General features: G+C 41.9%; 2 protein-coding genes across 3 annotated transcripts in view; one reads left to right on the top strand and one right to left on the bottom strand.

The window, feature by feature from the left end:
* Nucleotides 1–25453, bottom strand: part of LIMS2 (LIM zinc finger domain containing 2) — a 104405-nt gene extending 78952 nt beyond the window's left edge. Inside the window, exons 1-2 of one of the 2 annotated variants that reach the window (XM_053667393.1) lie at nucleotides 24961–25453; nucleotides 18842–20507 (exon numbers count right to left, since the gene is read on the bottom strand). In XM_053667393.1, coding sequence (XP_053523368.1) covers nucleotides 19073–19903 — 831 coding nt within the window. In that variant the 5' untranslated portion in view covers nucleotides 19904–20507; nucleotides 24961–25453 and the 3' untranslated portion in view covers nucleotides 18842–19072. Of the gene's footprint in view, nucleotides 1–18841; nucleotides 20508–24960 lie in introns of those variants that run through there. The other variant, XM_037125651.2, reaches the window with a different exon arrangement.
* An 84-nt stretch (nucleotides 25454–25537) lies between these two features.
* Nucleotides 25538–26550, top strand: SFT2D3 (SFT2 domain containing 3). The gene has a single exon (XM_037125649.2). The coding sequence runs from the start codon at nucleotides 25633–25635 to the stop codon at nucleotides 26272–26274; it is 642 nt and encodes a 213-aa protein (XP_036981544.2). The 5' UTR covers nucleotides 25538–25632; the 3' UTR covers nucleotides 26275–26550.
* The last annotated feature ends 2 nt before the right edge of the window (nucleotides 26551–26552 follow it).

The raw sequence follows: 26552 nt of genomic DNA, 5'->3' as shown, positions 1-26552 counted from the left end.
TTAATTGACTATAGAGACTTGGGTTTATTTCTGGACTCTATGTTCCATTCTGTTGGTCCACGTCTGTTCTTATGCCAGTACCAGGCTGTTCTGATTACAGTGGCCTTGTAATGCAGTTTGATTTCAGGTATTATGATTCCTCCTACTTTGTTCTTCTTTCTCAAAATTGCTGCAGCTATTCAGGGTCATTATATTATAGTTTCATATAAATTTTTGAAAGGTTTGTTCTATATCTGTGAAATATATCATTGGTACTTTCATAGGGATTGCATTGAATCTATAAATTGCCTTGGGTAGTATAGACATTTTGATGTTAATTCTTCCAATCCACAAGCATGGTACATGCTTCCATTTGTTTGTCTTCCTTAATTTCTTTCTTCAGTGTTGTGTAGTTTTCTGAGTACAGGTCTTCTACTTCTTTGGTTAGGTTTAATCCTAGGTACTTTATTTTTCTTGTTACTATATTAAATGGGATTTTTTTCCTGATTTCTGTTTCTGATTTTTCATTGTTGGTGTACAAAAATACCTTCAATTTCTGTATATTGACTTTGTATCCCACTGTTTTGACAAATTCATATATTAGGATGAGTATTTTTTTTTGCTGGAATGTATGGAATTTCTTTTTAAGTGGTAACTTTTTTTATTTAGACAGCTGTTTATTTTAACAGAATCACACAGTGGAACTTTTTTAAAAATTGTTGTTCATGCCCTGGCTGGTGTAGCTCAGTGGATTGAGCGCGGGCCTGCGAACCACACAATCACGGTTCGATTCCCAGTCAGGGCACATGCCTGGGTCGCAGGCCGGTTCCCTGCAGGCCAGTTCCCAGCAGGGGACGCACAAAAAAGGCAACCATACATTGATGTTTCTCTCCCCCTCTCCTTCCCCCCCTTCCCCTCTAAAGATAAATAATAAAATATTAAGAAAAATTGTTGTTCATGTACAATTTTTTGCCTTTCCCCCTCCACCACTCCCCAACACCGCAGCCTTTCCTACCTCCCTCCCCATTTCTACCCCCCGCCCTTGTTATTGTCCATATGTCCTTTATAATCGTTCCTGTAAATCCTTCACCCTTTCCCCCCATTATCCCCTCTCCTCTCCCCTCTGATCACTGTCAGCCTGTTCTCAATTTCATTGTCTTTGGCTATAATTTGCTTGCTTGTTCATTTTATTAATTAGGTTCCTGTTAATGGTGAGATCATATGCTATTTGACTTTCACTGCTTGGCTTATTTCATTTAATATAATTTTCTCCAGTACCATCCATGCTGTCCCAAAGTGTAGAAGCTCCTTCTTTTTTCTGTTGCATAGAATTCCATTGTGTAAATGTACCATACATTTTTGATCCATTAATTTACTGATGGGCACTTGGATTGCATAAAGTTCTTTTGGATTGGTTTTTCAGGGTTCTTTGGATATAATTCCAGCAGTGGTATTTGTCAGGTCAAAAGGCAGTTCCATTTTTAGTTTTCTGAGGAAATTCCATACTGTTTTCCACAGTGGTTGCACCAGTCTGCAATCCCACCAACAGTACACTAGGGTTCCCTCTTCTCCACAACTTCTCCAACACTTGTTTGTTGATTTGTTTATGATGGCTGTTATTAATGGTGTGAGGTGGTATGTCATTGTGATTTTAGTTTGCATCTCTCTGACAGCCAGCGATATTGAATACCTTTTTATGTCTCTCTGGATGCTCTGTATGTCCTCCTTGGAGAAGTGTCTGTGCAAGTCCTTTACTCATTTGTTTAATTGGGTTGCTTGTCTTCTTAGAGTGGAGTTATATGAGTGCTTTATATATTTTAGAGATAAAACTCTTGTCTGAGGTGTCATTGGCAAGTATGTTTTCCCATATGGTTGGTTCTCTTTACATTTTAATGCTGTTTTCTTTAGCCATGCAGAAGGTTTTTATTTTGATGAGATCCCATTTGTTTAGCCTTTCTTTTATGCCCCTTGTTCTAGGAGACACCTATCAGTGAAAATATTGCTGCATGGAATATCTGAGTTTTTCCCTCCTATGTTGTCCTATAGGACTTTAATGGTGTCATGACTGATATCCCAATATTTTATCCACTTGAATTAATTTTTGTGTATGGTATAAGTTGGTGCCACAGTTTCTTTTTTTTCTTTTTTTGTACGTAGCTGTCCAGTTCTCCCAATACCATTTGTTGAAGAGGCTATCTTTGTTCCATTTTATTCTGCTGCCCCACTTATTGAATATTAATTGACCATAGAGACTTGGGTTTATAGACTGGGGTCTTTATTCTGTTCCATTAGTCCATGTGTCTGTTCTTATGCCAGAAGTAGGCTCTTTTAATTACAGTGGACTTGTAATACAGTTTGATATCAAGTATTGTGATCCCTCCTACTTTGCTCTTCTTTATCAAAATTGCTGCAGCTATTCAAAGTATGGTTCCATAAAATTTTTTGAACTCTTTGTTCTATATCTGTAAAATATGCCACTGGTAATTTCATAGGGATTGCATTGAATCTATAAATTGCTTTGGGTAGTATGGACATTTTGATGTTAATTCTTCCTATCCATGAACACAGTATAGGTTTCCATTTGTGTCTTCCTTAATTTCTTTCCTCAGTGTTGTGTAGTTTTCCAAGTACAGGGCTTCTACATCCTTGGTTAGTTTTATTCCTAGGTATTTTATTTTATTTATTTTTTAAATATATTTTATTGATTATGCCATTGAAGTTGTTCTATTTCCCCCCTTCATTCCCCTCCACCCTGCACACCCACTCCTCCACCATTTACCCCCCTTTAGTTTATATCCACGTGTCAAGTTCTTTAGATTCTATATTTCCCATACTATTCTTGCCCTCCCCCTATCTATTTTCTACCTACCCTCTATGCTACTTATTCTCTATACCTTCTCCCCCCTTCTCCTCCTCCCACTCCCCTGTTGGTAACCCTCCATGTGATCTCCATTTCTATGGTCCTGCTCCTGATCTAGCTGTCCTCTTAGTTTGCTTTTGTTTAGGTGTGGGGTTTTTTTGTTTAATTTTTTTATTTTATTGGTTATGCCATTACAGTTGTTCTATTCCCCCCTTCATTCCCCTCCACCCTGGGTCCCCCACCCCCACCATTCCCCCCCTTTAGTTTATGACCATGTGTCTCAAGTTCTTTAGATTCTTTATTTCCCATACTATTCTTGCCCTCCCACCAGATTTTTTTTTTAAATAGCTATTTGGGAAGCACTGATTCAGGCAGAAACCCAAACAGTATTTGGATTAGAAGAGAAAGGCAAGGGGTACTTATGAAGGGGGAAAAGAATAATTATATCAATATAAGGAAGATATTTTTATTTGTGCAGATAAGATAACCTAGTGGTGCTAATTCTAAAGATAGCTTTAAATTTTCAGTCCAGTAGTCATGATAACTATTTTCTTGTTTTCCTTACAAACAGTTCTTTGGGACACATGGTTGCTTTAGGCCCAGTGCAAAGGTTCTTTTGCCTTGTTTTAACACCCAAAGGTTTTTGAGGAATAAGAAGTGCTACAAGTTCTCCCTGGGATGGCAGCTCCAACTCCAACTTGAAGTATCTCTGTTTAGCCCTGACTGGTGTGGCTTAGTTGACTAGGCATCATCCTACAAAATGAAAGATTGCTGGTTTGATTGCTAACCTGGGCACATGCCTGGGTTGCAGGTTTGGTCCCCAGGGTACCTATGACAAAAACCAATCCATGTTTCTCCCTCGCTTCCCTGATGCCTGAAAACAAACAAACAAACAAACAAATAAATAAATATTTTAAAAGTAAAAATAAAGTAGCCATATATATATAGATATATATTTTTTTTACACTTTCCCATTTTGATCAAGATCTTTCCTTGAAAATACTGCTTCTCAACCATTGGAAAGCAGTACTTAATGATCAGTTGATCCTCCATTTTCAAGACAACTTATTTTTGGAATGTCATTCTACTGCCAGTCTCATAGCCAGGAAGGCTCATTCATGGAGTGTGATGTCCCACAACAAGAAAAAGTAGATGTCTTTTCTTAGGAGCCTTAGCCAAATTTAAGCAATGAGACTATCAAAACAGGAAGGCTTTACTCTCATGTTCCTTTAAGGACAAATACTTTCTGTAGTTTCTTGAGGTTTTTCATATGAAGTCTCATAGGCCTTAGTAATCATCTCAAAATGTTGAGTAACCATTATTAGTGTCTTTCTAATATTGAACCACGTAAAATACACATTTATAACAATAAAAGTTTTTATAATAAACAAAATACTAAGTCTAATACGAAGTACAGATCTGAACCAGGAGATAATACCTGAGGGAAGTCAGCTAAAGATATTAAAGATCTGCTTTTAATTATTTTGCTTGTGCCCAAATTGTATCTAGTTCCACTGCCATTTCATCAAAGGTGCTTTATCAAGTACAACGGGAGCTATTGACAACGGAACAAACCCCACCTTGTTCATCCAGGATGTAGTTAAGATTAATTCCATTGCCTAAATAAAACTCACATTAAAAAAATTTGAAGATTTTTTCTGGTTGGTTATTGCTTAGGCAGTAGCTCCCAAAGTTTTATCTAAGGCTTCTGATAAGTTTCCAGTCATGTACATATTCTTTGTAATACTTGCTGAAGGAAAAAGTATTCTTTCAAATCCAGTAACTTCACTGGAGTTGACACTGCCAGCCACTGAACATCATTGACTACATGTAAAATCAGTTTCATACTTTGACCTATGAAGTTGTTTTAAAGTTGATGCCCAATGTTGTGACAGGAAATAAGGAGGGAAAAAAGAAATAACTAATTATACTGAATGATTAGCCTCTCATATCATTTGTGAGACAGAAAGAAACTAAAGAAAGAAAAAAAGGGAAAATCAAGTTGTAGATTATACTGAGTGTCTAAATTCTGGAAGGATCGTTAGGGAGGAAAAAAATAAATGTTTCAATTCTGTTTACAAAGGTATAAGTAACCAAACTGCTGTAAGGGTCATAAGTAGCTTAGGAGAAAAAAATTTTTTCTTTTTTCTGGAAAACAAAGATCAAAGACCAGTAATATTTCGTATAAAAGTAATAAAAATGAGAGATTCCAGGTTGGTGAACAGATGCAGGTGCTTGTACAGTGGCACACCTAGAGAGGCAATAGAAGTTCTACACCCTAGCCCCATACCTTGCCCTCTGCATCTTTTCCATTTGGTGGTTCCTGACATAAATCCTTCTATAAAAAGCAGTAATCTTATAAGTAAAGTTGCTTCCAAGCACAGATGATGACACAAGCTTGCAAATGGCATCTGAAGTAGTGGTGGTATGACCACAGGACAAAGTCTTCAGGCTGACCACCTCCCTCAGGAACCTGGGGCTTAAACCAGGTTGTGCCCTATGGATGGGAGATGACAGCGAACCAGGATGGCCACAACTGCTTCATCAGGTTTGAATGTCAGAATCTTCAAAAGAATTTCATCCGGAGACTGACTTTTTAGCAGTCAAAAGGCCATTTGGGGAAAGACTGACTTTGAGGATGTCATAATAGCACCTGTACAACAGTATATAAGACATGGAGGGAGGAGTGACTCTAAGTCAGTCAGCTGCAGGGAAGAACCCACAAGAGAATGGCCCAACAACAACCAAAACCCGGTTACAACCAGAGGGCACACATAAAAGGCATAAAGGGTGGTACAAGAGCATCAAGCTAAGGTGTTCAAGGAGACTGCACCATTGGGCTCCACAGGTCTCCTACCAGAGAAGATCACAAAATGAATACAGGGAGCCAAAGCAGATCAATCTAACGTACAGAAACAAATAAGAAGAATCACCTAAAATGGCAAGAAAAAGAAACAACCACCAATCGAAAGGAAAGAAGAAATCCCTAGAAAGACTGCTAAATGAAAATGAGGCAACCAAACTATCAGACATCTAGTTCAAAAATATGGTTATAAGAATGCTCAAGGAGTTCAGTGAGAACTTCAAAGAACTCCAGGGAAGCTACAAGGTACTTACTGTGAACTACACTAGCATGAAACAGGACATAGAAACTGTTAATAAAAGCCAGGAGGAAATGAAAAATACAATATCTGAAAAAGAAAAACACAGTGGAAGGAATTAAAAACAGGTTAGATGAAGCAGAGGATCAAATCAGCAAGCTAGAATACAAGGTAGAAAAAAATTCCCTGGCAGAACAATAAAATGAAATAACTCAAAAAGAGTGGAAAAGGGTCTAGGGAGTTGGAGGAGATATGAAATATGACAATATCAATAAAATAGGGATACCAGAAGGAGAAGAAAAGGAACAAGAAATAGAAAACTTGTTTGAAAAAGTAGTAACAGAAAACTTCCGTAAGTTTATGACAGTAAAGTCACACAAGCCCAAGAATAACAGAGGGTCCCAATCAAGATGAACCCAAAGAAGACTTCCGCCAAGATGGAGGCATAGGTGGAAGCACTGTGCCTTCTCTCACAACCAAGTTTAAAAACAACTAAGTTTTAGCAACAAAAACACAGCCAAACCACAGAAAATTGAACTACACAGAAGTCTGACAACAACGAACCCATCAACCAAACCGATAAGAGGGGCAGAGCCAGCAGCAGAGCAGGGTCAGGCAGGAAAGATCCACCGAACTGACCCAGGCGAGCAACCCAAGCACACTGGCAGCTGTGGGCGTATCCCAGGTGTGGAGTAGTGGGTGGACTCACTGAGGGCTGACCATGGTCACACATTCATGTGCAGATAAACTGGTGAAGGAGCCAGCAGCAAGACAGACTGTGCAGGCCCCAGTGGCAGGAAGCAGCAGAGGGTACCGCTATTGTCCCTCTCTGACCCCACCCCCACGTACAGCATCACAAACCAGTGACTTGGGTGGCCTCTCGCTAACCCGCCCCTATATGCAGCATGACAAACCAGCGACCTGGGTGGCCCGCCGTGGTGAACATCTAAGGCTCTGCTCCTCATATGTAACAGGCGCGAACATTTCAAAACATGGCTCAAGAACAACTCAGAGCCCCACAGCTGATAAATCTAAGTGATGAAAAAATAGCCAACCTATCAGATGCACAGTTCAAAACACTGGTGATCAGGATGCCCACAGAACTGGTTGAATTTAGTCACAAATTAGAGGAACATATAAAGGCTAAACTCATGGAAATGCACAGGAAACCAATAGTGATGGGAAAAAAAACTGGGACTCAAATCAAGGGAGTGGACCAGAAGGAAGAAAAGAATGACCAAACAGAAAAATATGAAGAAACAAGAATTCAAAAAAATGAGGAGAGGCTTAGGAACCTTCAGGACATCTTTAAATGTTCTAACATCCGAATTATAGGGGTACCAGAAGGGGAAGAGGAAGAGCAACAAGTGAAAAACTTATTTAAACAAATAATAAAGGAGAACTTCCCCAATCTGGCAAAGGAAATAGACTTCCAGGAAATCCAGGATGCTCAGAGAGTCCCAAAGAAGGTGCACCCAAGAAGGAACACACCAAGGCACATCATCATTATATTAGCCAAGATTAAAATGAAGGAGAGAATCCTAGAAGCAGCAAGAGATAAGGGGACAGTCACCTACAAAGGAGTTCCCATCAGACTGTCAGCAGATTTCTCGAAAGAGACCTTACAGGCAAGAAGGGACTGGAAAGAAGTATTCCAAGTCATGAAATCCAAAGCCCTACATCCAAGATTGCTCTATCCAGCAAAGCTTTCATTTAGAATGGAAGGGCAGATAAAGTGCTTCTCAGATAAGATCAAATTCGAAGAGTTCATCATCACAAAGCCCTTATTTTATGAAATGTTACAGGGACTTACCTAAGAAAAAGAAGATAAAAAAGATGAACAGTGAAAGGACAGCAAACTCACAGTTATTAACAACCACACCTAAAACAAAAGCAAACTAAGAGGACAGCTAGATCAAGAGCAGAACCATAGAAGTGAGGATCACATGGAGGGTTAGCAACAGGGGAGTGGGAGAAGGAGAAGGCGGGAGAAGGTAAAGAAAATAAGTAGCATAGATGGTAGGTAGAAAATAGATAGGGGGAGGGCAAGAATAGTAGGGGAGATATAGAATCTAAAGAACTTGAAACATGTGGTCATAAACTAAAGGGGGGGAGTGGTGGGGGAGGGGTGTGCAGGGTGGAGGGGAATGAAGGGGGGGAATACAACTGATGGTATGCTGATGAACATACACACTAAAATCTTCAACAAAATATTGGCAAACTGCATCCAGCAATACATTAAAGAGATCATACACCATGATTAAGTGGGATTTATTCCAGGGATGGAAGGATGGTACAATATTCACAAATCAATAAGCATAATACATCACATAAAAAAAAAAGACAGTATCACATGACCGTATCAACAGATGCTGAAAAAGCACTTGATAAAATACAGCACCCATTTATGACAAAAAAACACTCAGCAAACTGGGAGTAGAAGGAGCATTCCTCAACATAATAAAAGCCATATATGAGAAACCTACAGCCAACATTATACTCAACAGGCAAAAAGTAAAAGCTTTTCCCCTAAGATCAGAAACAAGACAAGGGTGTCCACTTTCACTAATTCTACTCAACAAAATATTGAAAGATCTAGCCACAGGGGTCAGACAAGAAAAAGAAATTAAAGACATCCAAATTGGAAAAGGAGGAAACAAAACTGTCATTGTTTACAGATGACATAATAGTGTATGTAGAAAACCCTAGATCCATCAAAAAATTATTTGACCTAATAAGTGGATTTGGCAAAACGGTAGGACACAAAGTCAATATTCAGAAATCAAATGCATTTTTGTATACCAACAGTGAAATATCAGAAACAGAAATTAGGAAAATAAGTCCATTTACTATAGCAACAGGAAAAATAAAGTATCTAGGAATAAACTTAACCAAGGAGATCAAATATCTATACTCAGAAAACTACAGAACAATGAGGAAAGAAATTAAGGAAGATACAAATAAATAGAAGGATATACCATGTTCATGGATTGGAAGAATTAACATCATTAATGTCCATACTACCCAAAGCAATGTATAGTTTCAATGTAATCCCTATTAAAATGCCAATGACATATTTCACAGATACATGAGCAAATATTTCAAAAGTTTATATGAAACCAAAATGATCCTGAGTAGCTGCAGCAATCTTGAGAGAAAAGAATTATGGGAGACTGTTCTGTGTGGTTTGGGCCCAGACAGGACCCACGCCCATGAACAGGTTCTCCTGTGGGCAATCACCCTGCATTGTACCTAGTCCACCTTGAGATTTGATTTTTGCGAAAACTCCCGCACCCTGAATTGAGGCACAAGTGCTTACTGTAACTTCCTAAAGTCTCTGCTAAACCTCCCCAGTATGGAGTGTAACCAGTCCAACCACTTTTCCCCTTGGTCTGCAACATCCTTCTCTTTGAAGTAGTTAGCAACATTCTTTCCTTTGTTTTCTGTAAAAGGTAACCACCGAAAGCGAACCTCTGCACATAGTAAATGAGGACCATCAGGTAATGTGCCCAGAAAAGCAATAAAAGCTTGTCAAGGCAAGGGTTGGGGCGCTCTCCTCTTGAGAGAGTGGCCATCCTATCCCTTTTCCTCCACAGGACTTGGTAGTCTGTGTGAATTTGTCGTGTGTCATCCACAATGTCGTGGACCCCACGAGCCAAGGTTCAAATCAAGAACAAAGTAGGAAGGATCACAATACATGATATCAAACTACTACAAGGCCACTGCAATCAAAACAGTTGGGTACTGACATAAGAACAGACACAAAGGCCTGGCTGGTATGGCTCAGTGGATTGAGTACAGGCCCATAAACCAAAGGGTCACCGGTTCGATTCCAAATCAGGGCACATGCCTGGGTGAAAGGCCAGGTCCCTAGTGAGGGCCAAGTGAGAGGCAACCACACATTGATGTTTCTCTCCCTCCTTTCCCCTCTCTCTAGAAATAAAAACCTTTTTTCTAAAAAAAAAAAAAAAGGCAAAAAAAAAGGGCAAAGGACCTGAACAGACACTTCTCCAAGGAGGATATACAGACAGCCCACAGGCATATGAAAGGACACTCAACATCACTAACCATCAGAGAGATGCAAATTAAGACCACAATGAGATACCACCTCACACCAGTCAGAATAGCCATCCTTAACAAATCAACAAACAACTTCTGGTGAGGTTGTGGAGAAAAGGGAACTCTAGTACACTGTTGGTTGGGAATGCAGACTGGTGCAGCCACTGTGGAAAACAGTATAAAACTTCCTCAAAAAACTAAAAATGGAAATGCCTTTCCACCCAGTGATTCTACTGCTGGGATTATACTTTAAGAATCCTGAAACACCAATTCAAAAGAACCTGTGCAACCCTACATTCATAGCAGCACAATTTACAGTAGCCAAGTGCTAGAAACTTCCTTAGTGTCCATCTGTAAATGAGTGGATCAAAAAACTGTGGTACATTTACACAATGGAATATAATGCAGTAAAAAGAAAGAAGGAACTCCTTCTTTCTATGGAAACATTATAGATGGGACTGGAGAGTATTACACCAAGTGAAAGACAGAAACAGAGATTTCCTTTGAAATGTTCCAAGGAACTTGTTTTTGTTTTTAAATCTAACTTTTGAAAAAATCTAAAAGGTTAAGAAAAAGTCTCTATTTAATTTTTGAATTTGGGGAAGTTTGTTAAACACATCAAAAGACTTAAAACACTTGTCAAATAAGCCCTGGCTGAATAGCTCAGTTTGTTAGAATGTCATCCCAATATACCAAGGTTGTAGATTTTATCCCCAGTCAGGGTATATACAAGAATAAATGAATGCATAAATATGTAAAACAACAAATTAATCTCTAAAAGCATTTAAAATATTTGGTCAAATAGAATTATAGACCATTATGAAACAATACTTAGGATTCTACTTTATCATGGTGAAAGTTAAAGACTTTGCAAGCAAATACAGAAACTGAAATAGATGTAAGCAAAATTGAGCCTTTTGCTATTAAGAAGACTCAATTTCTTTAAGAGATAAAGACTGGTGATAAAAACACAGGATATCATTTTTAAAACATAAAATCTTACTTTTGGATCCATCAATAAATGAGTGGATCAAAAAACTGTGGTATTCACACAATGGAATACTACACAGCAAAAAAAAAAAAAAAGGAGCTCCTACCCTTCCAGACAGCGTAGATGGATCTGGAGAGCATTATGCTAAGTAAAATAAGCCAAATACTGAAAGATATTGAAATAAATAACAAACTGAGAGTAAACACAGGGGAGGGGAGTGGAAATTATGGGGGAGAAAAAAGGAAGGGTCATCAAGAAATATGTTTAAAGGCCACATGGGCATATATAAATTTGGGGGAATCGCGGGTTGGAGGTGAGGATGGGTGGCGCAGGGGAGAGTTGTGGGAGAAAATGAAGACAGCTGTACTTCAACAATAAAAAATTAACTTTAACCTTATTTAGCTGACATATCTACCTACAGCTATTTGCTTTTTTAAAAATATATTTTATTGATTATGCCATTACAGTTGTTCTATTCCCCCCTTCATTTCTCTCCACCCTGCACAACCCCTCTCCCATCATTCCTCCCCCCTTTAGTTTATGACCACATGTCTCAAGTTCTTTAGATTCTATATCTCCCCTACTATTCTTGCCCTCCCCTTATCTATTTTCTACATACCATCTATGCTACTTATTTTCTGTACCTTCTCCCCCCTTCCTCTCACACTCCCCTGTTGCTAACCCTCCATGTGATCTTCATTTCTATGGTTCTGCTCCTGATATAGCTGTCCTCTTAGTTTGCTTTTGTTTGAGGTGTGGTTGTTATTAACTGTCAGTTTGCGGTCCTTTCACTGTTCATCTTTTTATCTTCTTTTTCTTAGGTAAGTCCCTCTAACATTTCATATAATAAGGACTTGGTGATGATGAACTCCTTGAATTTGATCTTATCTGAGAAGCACTTTATCTGTCCTTCCATTCTAAATGAAAGCTTTGCTGGATAGAGCAATCTCAGATGTAGGTCTTTGGATTTCATGACTTGGAATACCTCTTTCCAGCCCCTTCTTGCCTGTAAGGTCTCTTTTGAGAAATCAACTGACAGTCTGATGGGAACTCCTTTATAGGTGACTGTCCCCTTATCTCTTGCTGCTTCTAGGAGTCTCTCCTTCATTTCAATCTTGGTTAATGTAATTATGATGTGCCTTGATGTGTTTCTTCTTGGGTCCAACTTCTCTGGGACTCTCTGAGCTTCCTGGATTTCCCGGAAGTCTATTTCCTTTGCCAGATTGGGGAAATTCTCCTTTATTATTTGTTCAAATAAGTTTTCCACTTGTGACTGTTTCTCTTCCCCTTCTGGTACCCCTATAATTCGGATGTTGGAACGTTTAAAGATGTCCTGAAGGTTCCTAAGCCTCTCCTCATTTTTTTGAATTCTTGTTTCTTCATTCTTTTCTGTTTGATCATTTTTTTCTTCCTTTTGGTCCACTCCCTTGATTTAAGTCCCAGTTTCCTTTCCATCACTATTGATTCCCTATGCATTTCCCTTCATTTCCATTAGTTTAGCCTTCATATGTTCCTCTAATTTGCGACCAAAATCAACCAGTACTGTGAGCATCCTGATCACCAGTGTTTTGAACTGTGCATCTGTTAGGTTGGCTATTTCTTCATCACTTAGATTTATCGGCTCTGGGACTCTGAGTTGTTCTTGAGCCATGTTTTGATCTGTTCATGCCTGTTACATATGAGGAGCAGAGCCTTAGGTGTTCACCAGGGCAGGGCCACCCAGGTTGCTGATTTGTGCTGCTGTATGTGGGGGCAGGGTCAGAGAGGGGCAATGGCAGTCCCTCTGCTGCTTCCCACCACTGGGGCCTGCACGGTCTGTCTCACCACTCGCTCCTTCACCAGTTTATCTGTGCACAAATGTGTGATCGCGGTCAGCCCTCAGTGAGTCCACTGCCTTGTGCCCTCAGTGTGTCTGCCTGCTACTCCACACCTGGGATCCGCCCCCCCGGGCTGCTGGCGCACCTGGGTCGCACGCCCTGGTCCGTCTGGTGGATCTTTCCTGCCCGACCCTGCTCTGCTGCTGGCTCTGCCCCTCTTACTGGTTTGGCTGAAGGGTTCGTTGTGGTCAGACTTCTGTATAGTTCAATTTTTTGTGGTTTAGCTGTGTTTTTGTTGCTAAAACTTTGTTTTTTTTTAAACTTGGTTGTGCGAGAAGGCACAGTGTTTCCACCTACGCCTCCATCTTGGCGGAAGTCCCTATTTGTTCTTTTTTTTTTTTTTTTTTTTAGTTATTTTTCAAGTACAGTTTTTTGTCTATTTTTCCCATCCCAGCCTCCCCCGCCCCTTGCTCCCCACCTATTTGTTCTTAATAATTATGTTTAGGTTACCCATAAAAGCTTTATGAAATGTTAGACCACATCAGTCATCATTCTAAGTTATTTTTGCTGACAAATTTACAGGCTTTGGTAGAATAAAAGTATTATACTTAATACTCATAATTTCAAAGACATGCCTATTTTAATTAGCTTTAATATCACACTTTTTCAAAACCTGAAACATATTTGGGTTAGTTTCTGTTACATTTTTTAATTTGTATAAGCACTTACTTTCTTTAAGCCTATTAAACCAAACTCTTTATAAACTAATTTTATTACTATTCTCTAGAAGCATATAGCATACATAAATAAATATATAATTATATAGAATACTAACTATATATTATATACATTATATATATTATTAACAAAACAATTAAAATACAGCAACCCCGTTGTTCAGCTAGGATGTGCTATTACACACACATGCTCAGACACACACACACACACACAGATACAACTGGAGACCTTTTTCAAAAATTTCAACCATGATACAGGTAGAGTAAGAAAAAACCCCATTAATTAGTAACAATTGGAATAAGTTACGTTTATTCATTCAGATGGCTAATGCTTTTATTACTTTTAGAGGGCTTTTAGGATTTGTATTTGTTAATAACAATTTTTAAGTAGGCTGTGGGAGGGTTGCTTAGATAAGGAAAACTTTATTTTTAGAGGGTGGAAAGGAATGAGAAAGAAAGGGAGAGAAACATCAATGTATGGTTGCCTCTCATGTACTCCCAACTGGGGACCTGGCCCACAATCCAAACATGTGCCCTGACTGGGAACTGAACCAGTGACCCTTTGGTTTGCAGGCCTGTGCTCAATCCGCTGAGCTACATTAGCCAGGGTGATGGTTGTGTTTTTAAAAGGCTTATCTTTCCCATATCTTTCCTTTGGTTTGTTTAGTCTCAATAGTCATGAGCTATTTACACTTCTGATTGTCTTCAAGACAGATTGTGAGTTGTTGAGGAGGCTTTAAAAAGTCTTATAAAACTTTTAATTTTGCCAAATTTATGACCATTGAGTCACTAAAGACTGAAATATTTTGTCCTGTTTCAGGAGGCATGCCTGCAGCCTGTAAAGGCCTGGCAGGTTTATGAGATTTGAGTAGGCAAAGAATATTCACGGAGCTGCTGGGATGTTTGACATGCCTTTATTCAAGGGTGGGCAATCCACACATGCTGCAAGTCACGTGTCACCCTGAATGTCCCCTGTGTGTCTCTGCATGTCACCTGTCCACCATATATACTAAATATAGATACAGCCAGCAGGAAGCCAGAATATTGTATCATGACATGTGTGATACAATAATACAGAATAATCACAACATGCATGATTCTGGGCATGTGAGCACACTCAATGTTATGGGGACTATTCATCAGACCCAGTCTCACAGCTTATCTTAGTTCCCCAGACATCTGGGTGAGGAAGCCAGTCTGCCTCCATTTACCCTACAACCCACCCCTTCTGGGTTCTTCACCATACAATCTATGCAAGGGTGTCTTCTGCACACATTCCGTGGCCAGGAGGGCAGAACCCTACACCCATAAACCACAACAGCAGTACAAACTACTGTTACAAGCAGCTAAAACACAAGCACTGCCCCTCAAGACAGCAAGAACCCACCACCACTCAGTGGTTAGAGATGCCCACCACTTCTGCAGGAGATCACCTTGTCAGGCATTCAGTGATACAGGTCTCAGAAGCTAATGCCCGTAAAGCTTCACTAACATTGTGATGGCCATCAGGAACATATAAACAGCATTCAGCTCCTATTAGGGCACACTCCACCTTGGGATGCAGTAAGCATATCTAAGACCATATGATTTTGCAAGGCTACTTTTCTTAATTGATATACTTCCTCATTTATAACAGTCTTAAGGAATCCTGTGTAAGATTCAATTCCTGAGCAGTGTGCAAAGCCAAAGCAGTTATATCAGTCTCAGTGATTACAGATGCAGCATGAGGAGAAAAATAGGTTAACAGGTAATACCACCAAGGAGTATGCTTTACCCAGTGTCATGCTTTAAACGCTTCCCAATTTGTTGGCCAGCATGCAAACCACACTGCTAATTCATTGTAATAGCATGATAATTAGGTAGGGTGAAAGAGAGGTTAACTACTTCTAAGGCTATTCATGAGCAGGTGAATTTAAGGTGATTTAAAGCTCTCCTCTCTTGGAGCGTGAATAAAAACTTTCTTCTCTACACTTTCTTCTCTTTGTGAATTCTTTCATATCCCACTTCATGGACCATTTTAACAACTTCCTCATTCCTATCCTAATGCCTCAGATTCCTTCTTATGTGTGTTGCCACCCTTCAAGGCCAAGCAGGCCTTGAAAGGTGCAGATGGAAAAATATTCCTCACAGAGCTGTTGGGATGTCCGACGTGCCTTTATTCATGGGTGAGCAAGCCACGCATGCAAGCTGCATGTCTATCTGCATGTCTCATGTCATGGTTCCTGCTCCCCAGCATGGCACCCACTGTGGGACCTATCCCCTGCATGTCTCTCATCATCATTGCCCCCAGCAGGGAGTCCCTACCTGTTTAAATACTAGAAGGGAACAAAGCCTGAAACCTGCCAGAACATCACATAATTCTGTGCATGTGAGCCTACTTCATGTTATGGGAACAGTTTATCAGGCCCAGTCTCAAGGCTGAGAACGCTGGTTACAGAATTTACCAGAGCCATATCCAAGGCTGTGGGAACGCTGCTCCTCTTAGTTACCCAGACACCTGGGCAAAGAAGCCAGACTGCCTCCACTTACCCTACATCATGCCTTCCAGGAAACCTTCCATAGGTGAAGGTTTTCTTTTGAGGGGAAGAGTTTTTTCTCTTTGCTAGAAAACTCCTGCAGGAGCACCCTCGTGCTGTCATGGGACCATCTTCCTCAGACCAATTACCCACCACTCACCCATCCAACCTTGAGGGGAAAACCGCCCCCTGCATATCTTAAAAGGCATTTGACCTCAACCAAAAGCACCAAAGTGCAAACCTAAATGGGCTTCATGAGCAGTCTGTGGAATAGAAACCAGAGGGCAACCAAGTTCAGGGCACATGCTAGCCTGTTACTGCTCAGCCAAAAAGCAGAGACAAGGATTGGATTATAATTGCACATTTAATATCAGAGACTACCAGTCTGAGAAGGTGGTGAGTTAAAATCCTAACATCCACCTTACCTTGAGCTTTCAGAAGCAAGTTTATATAGGAGAAATGAGGGAATCTGGGAGGGGTAAATTCTAGGGGAAGCGCAGATATGCAGAAAGGGGAGATACACATCTTTCCAAGCTGGCTCCTTTGTTCTGGTATTATCTCTCCACTGGCATGAGAATTCCTCTGCCTCACACTATACTGCTGCCACACCCCCTGCCACATCCCCCAGGCCTGTGGTTTATGGCCAGGGAATTTATGTATTCTCTGGTTAGGGAGGAGAGGTAAAAACCATTTATTCTCAAGTGTCTCTGGTTAGAAAAGATAAGGTCTAGCTGGCTGTAAATTACTCAAACTATTTGGCTTTAATTTTCTTGTCTGTTTCCCCATCCCACTTGCCCAAGAATTTCCCTAACTTCTTACTATCCTGTCTCAGAAGCAGTGAGCACAACAGGCTCTGTAGGTGTTACTGAACAGCAAGCAAAATCCTGTTGCCCTGCTGCCACCCTCTAGACAAAATTCTGAAGGCAGAGGTTTGGTGAAAAAAGAAAGGAGTCTCTATTCAAAAACTACACAATTTTGGAATAACAGCTCCACATGCAACCAAGGCTGAAATCTTTTTAACTCTTAACTTCCAGCTTTAATCACTTAAGCCTATCAACACAGGCTAAAATCTTTACCTCTTGAGTTCCCCTATCATTCCCCCTATTAGTTTTTAATTATCTTATTTCTATAAGGCTAGTTTACAAACTAAAACAGAAGATACAAAAGCTATACAATTTTGGAAGAATGGCAGGCGTCTACCTTAGAGCCCTCTAGGACACCCAAAGAATAACCCTGCCAATCCTCTGCCAGGCCGGCCCAATCCTAGGCTGCCCCAGAGTTCTTTCTCCCATTTAAAATACCACCCTTTGGGAAATGCACGCAGCTACAGCATAATCATCCAGGCATCCCTGAGAAAGCAAGTCTCTGTCTTCCTTCTGTTTGAATCTTCCAGCCCATAATTCCAATGTGCACTGGAGGTGTTCAGCTTCTCAACTAACCCTGTTCTAACCTCCTCTATGGCCCCTCCCCACTCCTCAGTAACCTTATCAGATCTCTCTGTATCATAGGTACTGTGCCCAGTCTCCTGGGATGCCAGTACATGAAGCTGAAGCTGAGATAGATTAGTCAGCCAGGGCAAGCAGAATAAGGGAAACTGAGACAGATAGTTAAAATAAGCAGTTTGCAGCCAGCTAGTATCCCATCTTCCCTAAGCCAAGGACTTGTAAGAGTAAATGGTTTACATTTCTGCCCAACAAGAAGGTAAATAACTTAAATCATCCTACTCTGAGATGGCAGAAATCCAATTATTGCCATTTGCCTACCACACCCAAAGACAGATGAGGTTAAGGGAATATATCTAATTTTAGTATATCAGCATAAAGCTGATGAACATTCTATTGAGATCCTCCCCAAGATCTCCCCTAGACTTCAGCCTTTAAAAACCCCTCAAAACAGCCCTGGCTGGTGTAGCTCAGTGGATTGAGCACGGGCCTGTGAACCAGAGGATTGCAGCCCTTGATTCCCAGTCAGGGCACATGCCTGGGTTGCAGGCCAGTTCCCAGCAGGGGACGCTTGAGAGGCAACAATACATTGGTATTTCTCTCCCTCTCACCTTCCCCTCCCCTCTAAAGATAAATAAATAAAAAATCTTTTAAAAAATCCTTTAAAAAAAACAAAACCCTCAAAACAAATGTCTCAGCCCAGGCTCTCCATCTCTCCAGAGCAAGTCCACACCTTTCCCTTCTCTCTCTTCTGTTCCCCCTCTTCTATCCCCTCAAGCATGCATCTCCTAAACCCTAAGGAACCCCATGAGGCTTGGGAGCAATGGGAGCAGCAGCTCAGGCTAACCACCTAAACCCATCTCCAAGGCCCCCTTTTCTCTGACTTCTTAAGTGAGCCAATACAGTTCAGCCTAGGCTCATTTCCCCCACCTAGCCCCTCTCCTGTTGCTTCTTCTAACCTAGGCCCTTCCTTGTTTCATTGTCCCCCGCTTTAATAAATGTCTTCTAAAAATCACCTGGACTTGTGCTGTGAAATCTTCCCTGCATGAAGTAAAGAACCCACACACTACCGGCCAGCCCAAAGCAGGCCTGCTCAGGGCCAGGTCACCTTTCTGGTCACGAGGCCACTTTACATCCCATATCTGACAGCAGATATATTAACCTAAAAATAAAAGACCAAAGTGAGACTCAACAAGCATTTCTTTTTTTTTTTAAATTTTTTTATTGATTATGCTGTTACAGTTGTTCTATTCCCCCCTTTATTCCCCTCCACCATTACCCCCCCTTTAGTTTATGACCATGTGTCTCAAGTCCTTTAGATTCTATATATCCCATGCTATTCTTGCCCCCCCCCATCTATTTTCTATCTACTTTCTATGCTACTTATTTTCTGTACCTTCTCCCCCCTTCTCCTCCTCCCACTCCCCTCTTGCTAACCCTCCTTGAGATCTTCATTTCTATGTTTCCACTCCTGATCTAGCTGTCCTTTTAGTTTGCTTTTGTTTTAGGTGTGGTTGTTAATAACTGTGAGTTTGTTGTCCTTTCACTGTTCACGTTTAACTTCTTTTTCTTAGATAAGTCCCTTTAACATTTCATATAATAAGGGCTTGGTGATGATGAACTCCTTGAATTTGATCTTATCTGAGAAGCACTTTATCTGTCCTTCCATTCTAAATGAAAGCTTTGCTGGATAGAGCAATCTTGGTTGTAGGTCTTTGGATTTCATGACTTGGAATACCTCTTTGCAGCCCCTTCTTGCCTGTAAGGTCTCTTTTGAGAAATCCGCTGACAGTCTGATGGGGACTCCTTTGTAGGTGACTGTCCCCTTAGCTCTTGCTGCTTCCAGGATTCTCTCCTTCATTTTAATTTTGGCTAATGTAATTATGATGTGCCTTGGTGTGTTCCTTCTTGGGTCCAACTTCTTTGGGACTCTCTGAGCTTCCTGGATTTCTTGGAAGTCTATTTCCTTTGCCAGATTGGGGAAGTTCTCCTTTATTATTTGTTCAAATAAGTTTTCCACTGGTGGCTGTGCCTTTCCCCCTTCTGGTACCCCTATAATCCGGATGTTGGAGCATTTAAAGATGTCCTGGAGGTTCCTAAGACTCTCCTCATTTCTTTGAATTCTTGCTTCTTGACTCTTTTCTGTTTGGCCATTATTTGCTTTCTTCTGGTCCACTCCATTGATTTGAGTCCCAGTTTCCTTTTCATTGCTATTGGTGTCCTGTGCAATTCCATTAATTTCAATTAGTTTCGCCTTCATATATTTGTCTAATTTGTGGCTATAATCAACCAGTTTTGTGAGGATCCTGATGACCAGTGTTTTAAACTGTGCGTCTGAGAGTTTTGCTATTTCTTCATCACTTAGAGGTATGGGCTCTGGGGCTTTGAGATCTTGCGACATTTTTGGTCTGTTCTGGCCCTTTAAGTGTGAGAAGCCGTGCCTTGGACTCCCAGGTCGCTGGGTTGTGATGCTGTATGTGGGGTGTGGTCAGAGCGGGGAAATGGCGGCGCCCTCCACTGCCGCTTGCCTTGGGGACCGCCGGGTCCCAGTCCAACCGCCCACTCCCTGGCCTGTCCGCTCGCGCACAAATGGGCGACCACAGTCAACACGCAGCAGCGCTTCCCCGCTGTCTCCTCCGTGGTCACTCGCCTCGTGGCTCGCTTGGTCGCTCACTAGGTCCAACCCTGCGCCTGGATTCCGCGCGTCTAGATTCCGCGCGCCTGAGTCCGTCTGACCGAGTCCTCCTGTGCAACCCCTCACCAGCCGCTGGTTTCGCCCCTTACCGGTCAGGCTGAAGAATTTTTTGTTAACGGACTTCCGAAAAGTTCAATTTTCCGTGTTCTGGCTGTGTTTTCTGTTGCTAATATTTAGTTGTCTCTAAACTTGGTTGTGTGAGAAGGCACGGCACATGCACCTATGCCTCCATCTTGGCAGAAGTCCAACAAGCATTTCTTTTGAGATTCAAAAGAATGTCTGGGAAGCTCTCAGTTGGGCAGCATTGCAACTAGCGTTCCAATTAGGAGGCAAAGGTAAAGGGCATTTATGAAAAAGGGGAACAATTACATTAAATAAATCATAGAAGGCATTTCTATAGGTGTGGATAAACACGGTGGCAGAACATTCTTAATTTTCAGTCTGATAGTCATAGTATCTGCTTTCTTGTCTTTGCAAACAGTTCTTTGGGATACAATGTTGCTACAGGCTCAGTCTAAAGGATATTTTGCCCCATCTGAACAGCAGCTACTACTCCATTTTACATTTTTTAAAAAAGATTTTATCCCCATGGCTGGCATAGCTCAGTGGATTGAGCGTGGGCTGCGAACCAAAGTGTCACTGGATCAACTCCCAGTTAGGGTACATGCCTGGGTTGCAGACTAGGTCCCACTTGGGGGCACACAGTTGGCAACCACACACTGATGTTTCTCTCCTTCCCTTCCTCTCTCTCTAAATATAAATATAAATAAAATATAAAATCTTAAAAAAAAGATTTTATCTATTTAATTTTAGAGAGAAGGGAAAGGAGGGAGAAAGTGAAGGAAAGAGATACATCAACTGGTTGCCTCTCACATGCCCCCAACCAGGGACCTGGCCCACAACATAGGCATGTGCCCCAACTGTGAATGAAACCCGCGACCCCTGATTCTCAGGCCCGGCACTCAATCCACTGAGCCACACCAGGCAGGGCTGTTTTTTAAAATCTGAGGATATATTCATTGATTTTACAGAGCAAGGGGTGGGAGGAGAAATATCCATCAGTTGCCTCCTCTATCTGCCCCAATCAGGGATCAAACCCACATCGTAACTATGTGCCCTGACCAGGAACTGAATCCATCTTTTGGTGTACAGGGCAACACTCCAACTGAACCACCTTGCCAGAGTTCCCACTCCATTTTTAAAATGGCTCCATTTAGACTTCTACCAAGATGGAGGCATAGGTGGAAGCACTGTGCCTTCTCGCACAACCAAGTTTAAAAAAAACAAAGTTTTAGCAACAAAAACACAGCCAAACCACAGAAAATTGAACTATACAGAAGTCTGACCACAACGAACCCTTCAGCCAAACCAGTAAGAGGGGCAGAGCCAGCAGCAGAGCAGGGTCGGGCAGGAAAGATCCACCAGACGGACCAGGGCGTGCGATCCAGGTGTGCCAGCAGCCGGGGGGCGGATCCCAGGTGTGGAGTAGCAGGCGAACACACTGAGGGCGCAAGGCAGTGGACTCACTGAGGGCTGACCACGGTCACACATTTGTGCGCAGATAAACTGGTGAAGGAGTGAGTGGTGAGACAGACCGTGCAGGCCCCAGTGGCGGGAAGCAGCAGAGGGACCACCATTGTCCCTCTCTGACCCTGCCCCCACATACAGCAGCACAAATCAGCAACCTGGGTGGCCCTGCCCTGGTGAACACCTAAGGCTCTGCTCCTCATATGTAACAGGCACGAACAGATCAAAACATGGTTCAAGAACAACTCAGAGCCCCAGAGCCAATAAATCTAAGTGACCAAGAAATAGCCAACCTAACAGATGCACAGTTCAAAACACTGCTGATTAGGATGCTCACAGAACTGGTTGATCTTAGTCACAAATTAGAGGAACATATGAAAGCTAAACTAATTGAAATGAATGGAAAGGCACAAGAAACCAATAGTAATGGAAAGGAAACTGGGACTCAAATCAAAGGAGTGGATCAGAAAGAGGAAAAAAATGACCAAACAGAAAAGGATGAAGAAACAAGAATTCAAAAAAAATGAGGAGAGGCTTAGGAACCTCCAGGATATCTTTCAACATTCCAACATCCGAATTATAGGGGTACCAGAAGGGGAAGAGAAACAGCCACAAGTGGAAAACTTATTTGAACAAATAATAAAGGAGAATTTCCCCAATCTGGCAAAGGAAATAGACTTCCAGGAAATCCAGGAAGCTCAGAGAGTACCAAAGAAGGTGCACCCAAGAAGGAACACACTAAGGCATATCGTAATTATATTAGCCAAGATTAAAATGAAGGAGAGAAGCCTAGAAGCAGAAGAGATAAGGGACAGTCACCTACAAAGGAGTTCCCATCAGACTGTCAGCTGATTTCTCAAAAAAGACCTAACAGGCAAGAAGGGGCTGGAAAGAGGTATTCCAAGTCATGAAATCCAAAGACCTACATCTGAGATTGCTCTATCCAGCAAAGCTTTCATTTAGAATGGAAGGACAGATAAAGTGCTTCTCAGATAAGATCAAATTCAAGGAGTTCATCATCACCAAGCCCTTATTATATGAAATGTTAAAGGGACTTATCTAAGAAAAAGAAGATAAAAAGATGAACAGTGAAAGGGCAGCAAACTCACAGTTATTAACAACCACACCTAAAACAAAAGCAAACTAAGGGGATAGGTAGATCAGGAGCAGAACCATAGAAATGAAGATCACATGGAGGGTTAGCAACAGGGAGTAGGAGAAGGAGAAGGGGAGAAGGTACAGAAAATAAGTAGCATAGATGGCAGGTAGAAAATAGATAGGGGGAGGGCAAGAATAGTAGGGGAAATATAGAATCTAAAGAACTTGAGACACACAGTCATAAACTAAAGGGGGGGTAATGGTGAGGGAGGGGTGTGCAGGGTGGAGGGGAATGAAGGGGGGAATAGAACAACTTTAATGGCATAATCAATAAAATATATATTTTTGAAAAATATGAAAAATAAAAAATATAAAATAAAATAAACATATCATTCTTTGATATAAAGGAGCAAACAAAGGAGACTTGAAATGGTGCGACTTGTGTTGGGTGCTGTCCTGGAAGCAATGTGTTGGATTAAAGAGGGTGAGGAACTGCGTGAAACATTCCCAGAAATTTAAGGAGGGTAAGGTTTAAAACTTTTAGCGGAGTTAGCAACAGAAATATTTGGTGACTTTCAAAAGTGATTTTCCTGGCACAACGGAGTCAAGGGACAATGGAGGCAAAGAGACATTGAGTATATTGACTCTTTGAATAAAATTTGCTGCAGTAGCTGAGGGAAGTAGGGCCAAGAAAGGGTTTTTATTATTATTTTTAGAGAAAGACATTATCTGTTATTCCACCCATTTATGTATTCATTGGTTGACTCCTAAATATGCCCTGACTAGGGATAGAACCCACAACCCATTGCCACAATACTGCAATCGAACTACCCAACCAGGGCAAGAAACTGTTTCAGTATGTCCTTCTATCAATGCAGGAATCAAACCAGAGTGTATTTCTGGCATTATATAATACCATTAAATACCATTACCATTATAATACCATTATAGAGGGCTATCAGGGAAGCCCTCTTTATATAGAGGGACGCTTACAATTCACAAACCTGCTCTATCAGCAGTTTTTTGGGTGATCTTGGGTATGTTAACTTCTTGGTATTCCAGTCTTCCTCATCTGGACACTGAACAGAACAATCTATCTTCCATCTCACAGCTATATAAATAATTAGTTAATATCATATGGACCACCATTCTACTTTGTCTCTGAGATTTGACCTAAGTACTTCACAAGTGGAATCATACAGTATTTGCCTTTTTGTGACTAGCCTATTTCACTTAGTATCCTATGTCTTCTAGGTACATTCATTCTGTATGTCAGAATTTCTTTCCTTTTTCACACCGAGGAATACCCCATTGTCAGTACAAACTACTCATTCATCTGCAGGTTGATTATACCTTTTGGTATAATCACTTGGGTTTGGCATATACACTTGGGTTGATTATACCTTTTGGCTGCCATCAAGACTCGGCTTTAATTTTTTTGTTTGTTTACTTTTTTATTTATTTTTAGAAAGAAAGGGAGAGAGAAAGAGAGAAACATGGAGGTGGGAGAGAAACAATCAGTTGCCTCACCCCCACCCACCAACTGAGGACTTGGCCTGCAACCCAGGCATGTGCCCCAACCAGGAATTGATCCAGCAACCTTTTGGCTGGCAGGCCTGGCACTCAACCCACTGAGCCATATTAGCCAGGGCATATTCTTTGAATATATGTCCAGAAGAATTATTATCGGGTCACATGGTAGTTATATCTTTAAATTTTTCAGGAGTTGCTGTTTTCCACAGCAGCTGTACCATCTTATACTCCTACCAATAGTATATAAGCATTGCAATTTCTCCACATCTGACCAAAACTTTTTTTATAGTAGCCATCTTAATGATTTTGCTCACAGTAAGTGATCAGCATGATCACTATTATTATCAAATGAAGGATTTCAATCTAAAATGGAACCAGAGGACATGAAAAGGAGACTTTCACACATGCACCCTCAGGAAAACAAAACTTAGGAACTGAGAAAGTGATTTCCAGGAAGGGGCTGACCTACAGAGACCGAAAAGTACTTCCTACTGATAAACATCGTCAAGAAGCTCTCCCCATACACAAGCCAATGAATTTACTACTTAGCCTCCTGCTAGACTCCACACCCTCCTGTACACTCCTTGCTAATAAATACAACTTACCCAAACTCTCAACAGATCTGCCAGCAGCTTGTTATAACTTGCGTTTCCAGTCCTGCATGTCTTAACTTTTAAAAAATTACTTACTGACATAATTGCAAATTAGTATAGTTTCAGAAATACAACGATCCCACGTACTCTTTCCCCAGTTGTAATGTCTTGTACAACTACATAGCCCACAACTAGGATACTAACTGGTTGTGGGCTATGACCTTTGATAAGGTCAAAATACAGGCAATACAAGAGCACCTCTATGATTGCTACATGCTATACTGCCCAAATCACAAAAGATTTAATAAGCCCAATTACTTTCTTGAAATTTATATTAAAAAAATAAAGATACCAATAGTTCCATCAAGAGTCCTTCACCTATCCTTTTATAGTCACACCAATCCCCGCCCCCAACTAAATGTTAATGCTGACATGATTTAGGCCGCAACAACGCCCACGCCAAAGAGCAAGGTCTATCTGGCGCTGGGAGGGTCAATGCAGATGCGCAGGCCAGGCCTCCTGCCCAGATGTTCTACAGACAGCAGAGTGTGAGCGAGCAAAACTTCAGCCTTCTACGCGGGCTGCAGGCCCCACCCCCTGCGCCACAGCCGAACCACGTCGGTGGAGGGAAAAGCAACTGCGGTCACCACAGAGCCGGAAGTGAAATGCAGCTCTTGACCCAAGATGGCGGACATCCACCGGGAACTGCAGGACTACCTGGCGCAGGGAAAATCGGGCACACAGGCGGCAACGGAGCCGCTGCTCACTGCGGAAAAGGCAGAGGAAACCGAAGCGGGAGACGGGACAGTAGGGTCGTGGCTGGCCCTGCACTGGGAGTGGGCGCGGAGCACCACGGGGCCGGAGGCGGGCGTGGGCTGTCTGCCCAAAGTGACACGCGCGCAGCAGCTGGCGGCGAGCGGCGTGTGTCTGCTACTGGCCACGCTGTGCTTCGGCCTGGCCGCGCTCTACGTGCCCGTGCTGCTGCTGCGTGCCCGCAAGTTCGGGATACTCTGGTCGCTAGGCTCCACGTTAGCGCTAGCTGGAGGCACGATCCTGCGGGGCGCGGCGGCGTACAGGTGTCTACTGCGGTGTGAGGAGGCACCCTCGCGGACCATGATGCTCTACGTGGCTGCCCTGGGCGCTACGCTGTACGCAGCGCTGGGCTTACGCAGTACGTTCCTCACGGCGCTAGGCGCCTGCGCACAGGTGGCTGCGCTATTGGCTGCTTTGATTGACCTGCTTCCTCGAGGAGCCGGCACTGCACTTCGCTTAGTGTTGGGACGGATGTGCTCCACTACCGGCCTTGCCAAAACGCTACCAGTATGAGAACCCAGTGCCAGCCCCCTGAGCCAGGGACCGCAGCTGCCAGCTCCCAGACCACGCAGGCAGAGACCGCCTTCACCGCGCCAGCCTATGTGTAGACACACAGCGACAGATACGAGCCGTTTCTGCTACACTCGGTAGCTTGTGCTCTGAAAATGAGACTTGGTCATTGAGTTGGTGATATGCTGTGAAACATGATGAATTGCTTTTGTATTAACTATGGTCAGTGTAAGACCACAGTAAATGTAAACTCACAGCATTAAAAAATGCCTCTAATTAGC

The sequence above is a fragment of the Artibeus jamaicensis genome, unplaced genomic scaffold (assembly GCF_021234435.1).
Source record: "Artibeus jamaicensis isolate MK-2021 breed Jamaican fruit bat unplaced genomic scaffold, CSHL_Jam_final contig_469, whole genome shotgun sequence".
Lineage (NCBI taxonomy): Eukaryota > Metazoa > Chordata > Mammalia > Chiroptera > Phyllostomidae > Artibeus > Artibeus jamaicensis.
The sequence above is the reverse complement of the archived record's forward strand: the minus strand, read 5'-3'. Positions and strand labels throughout refer to the sequence as shown.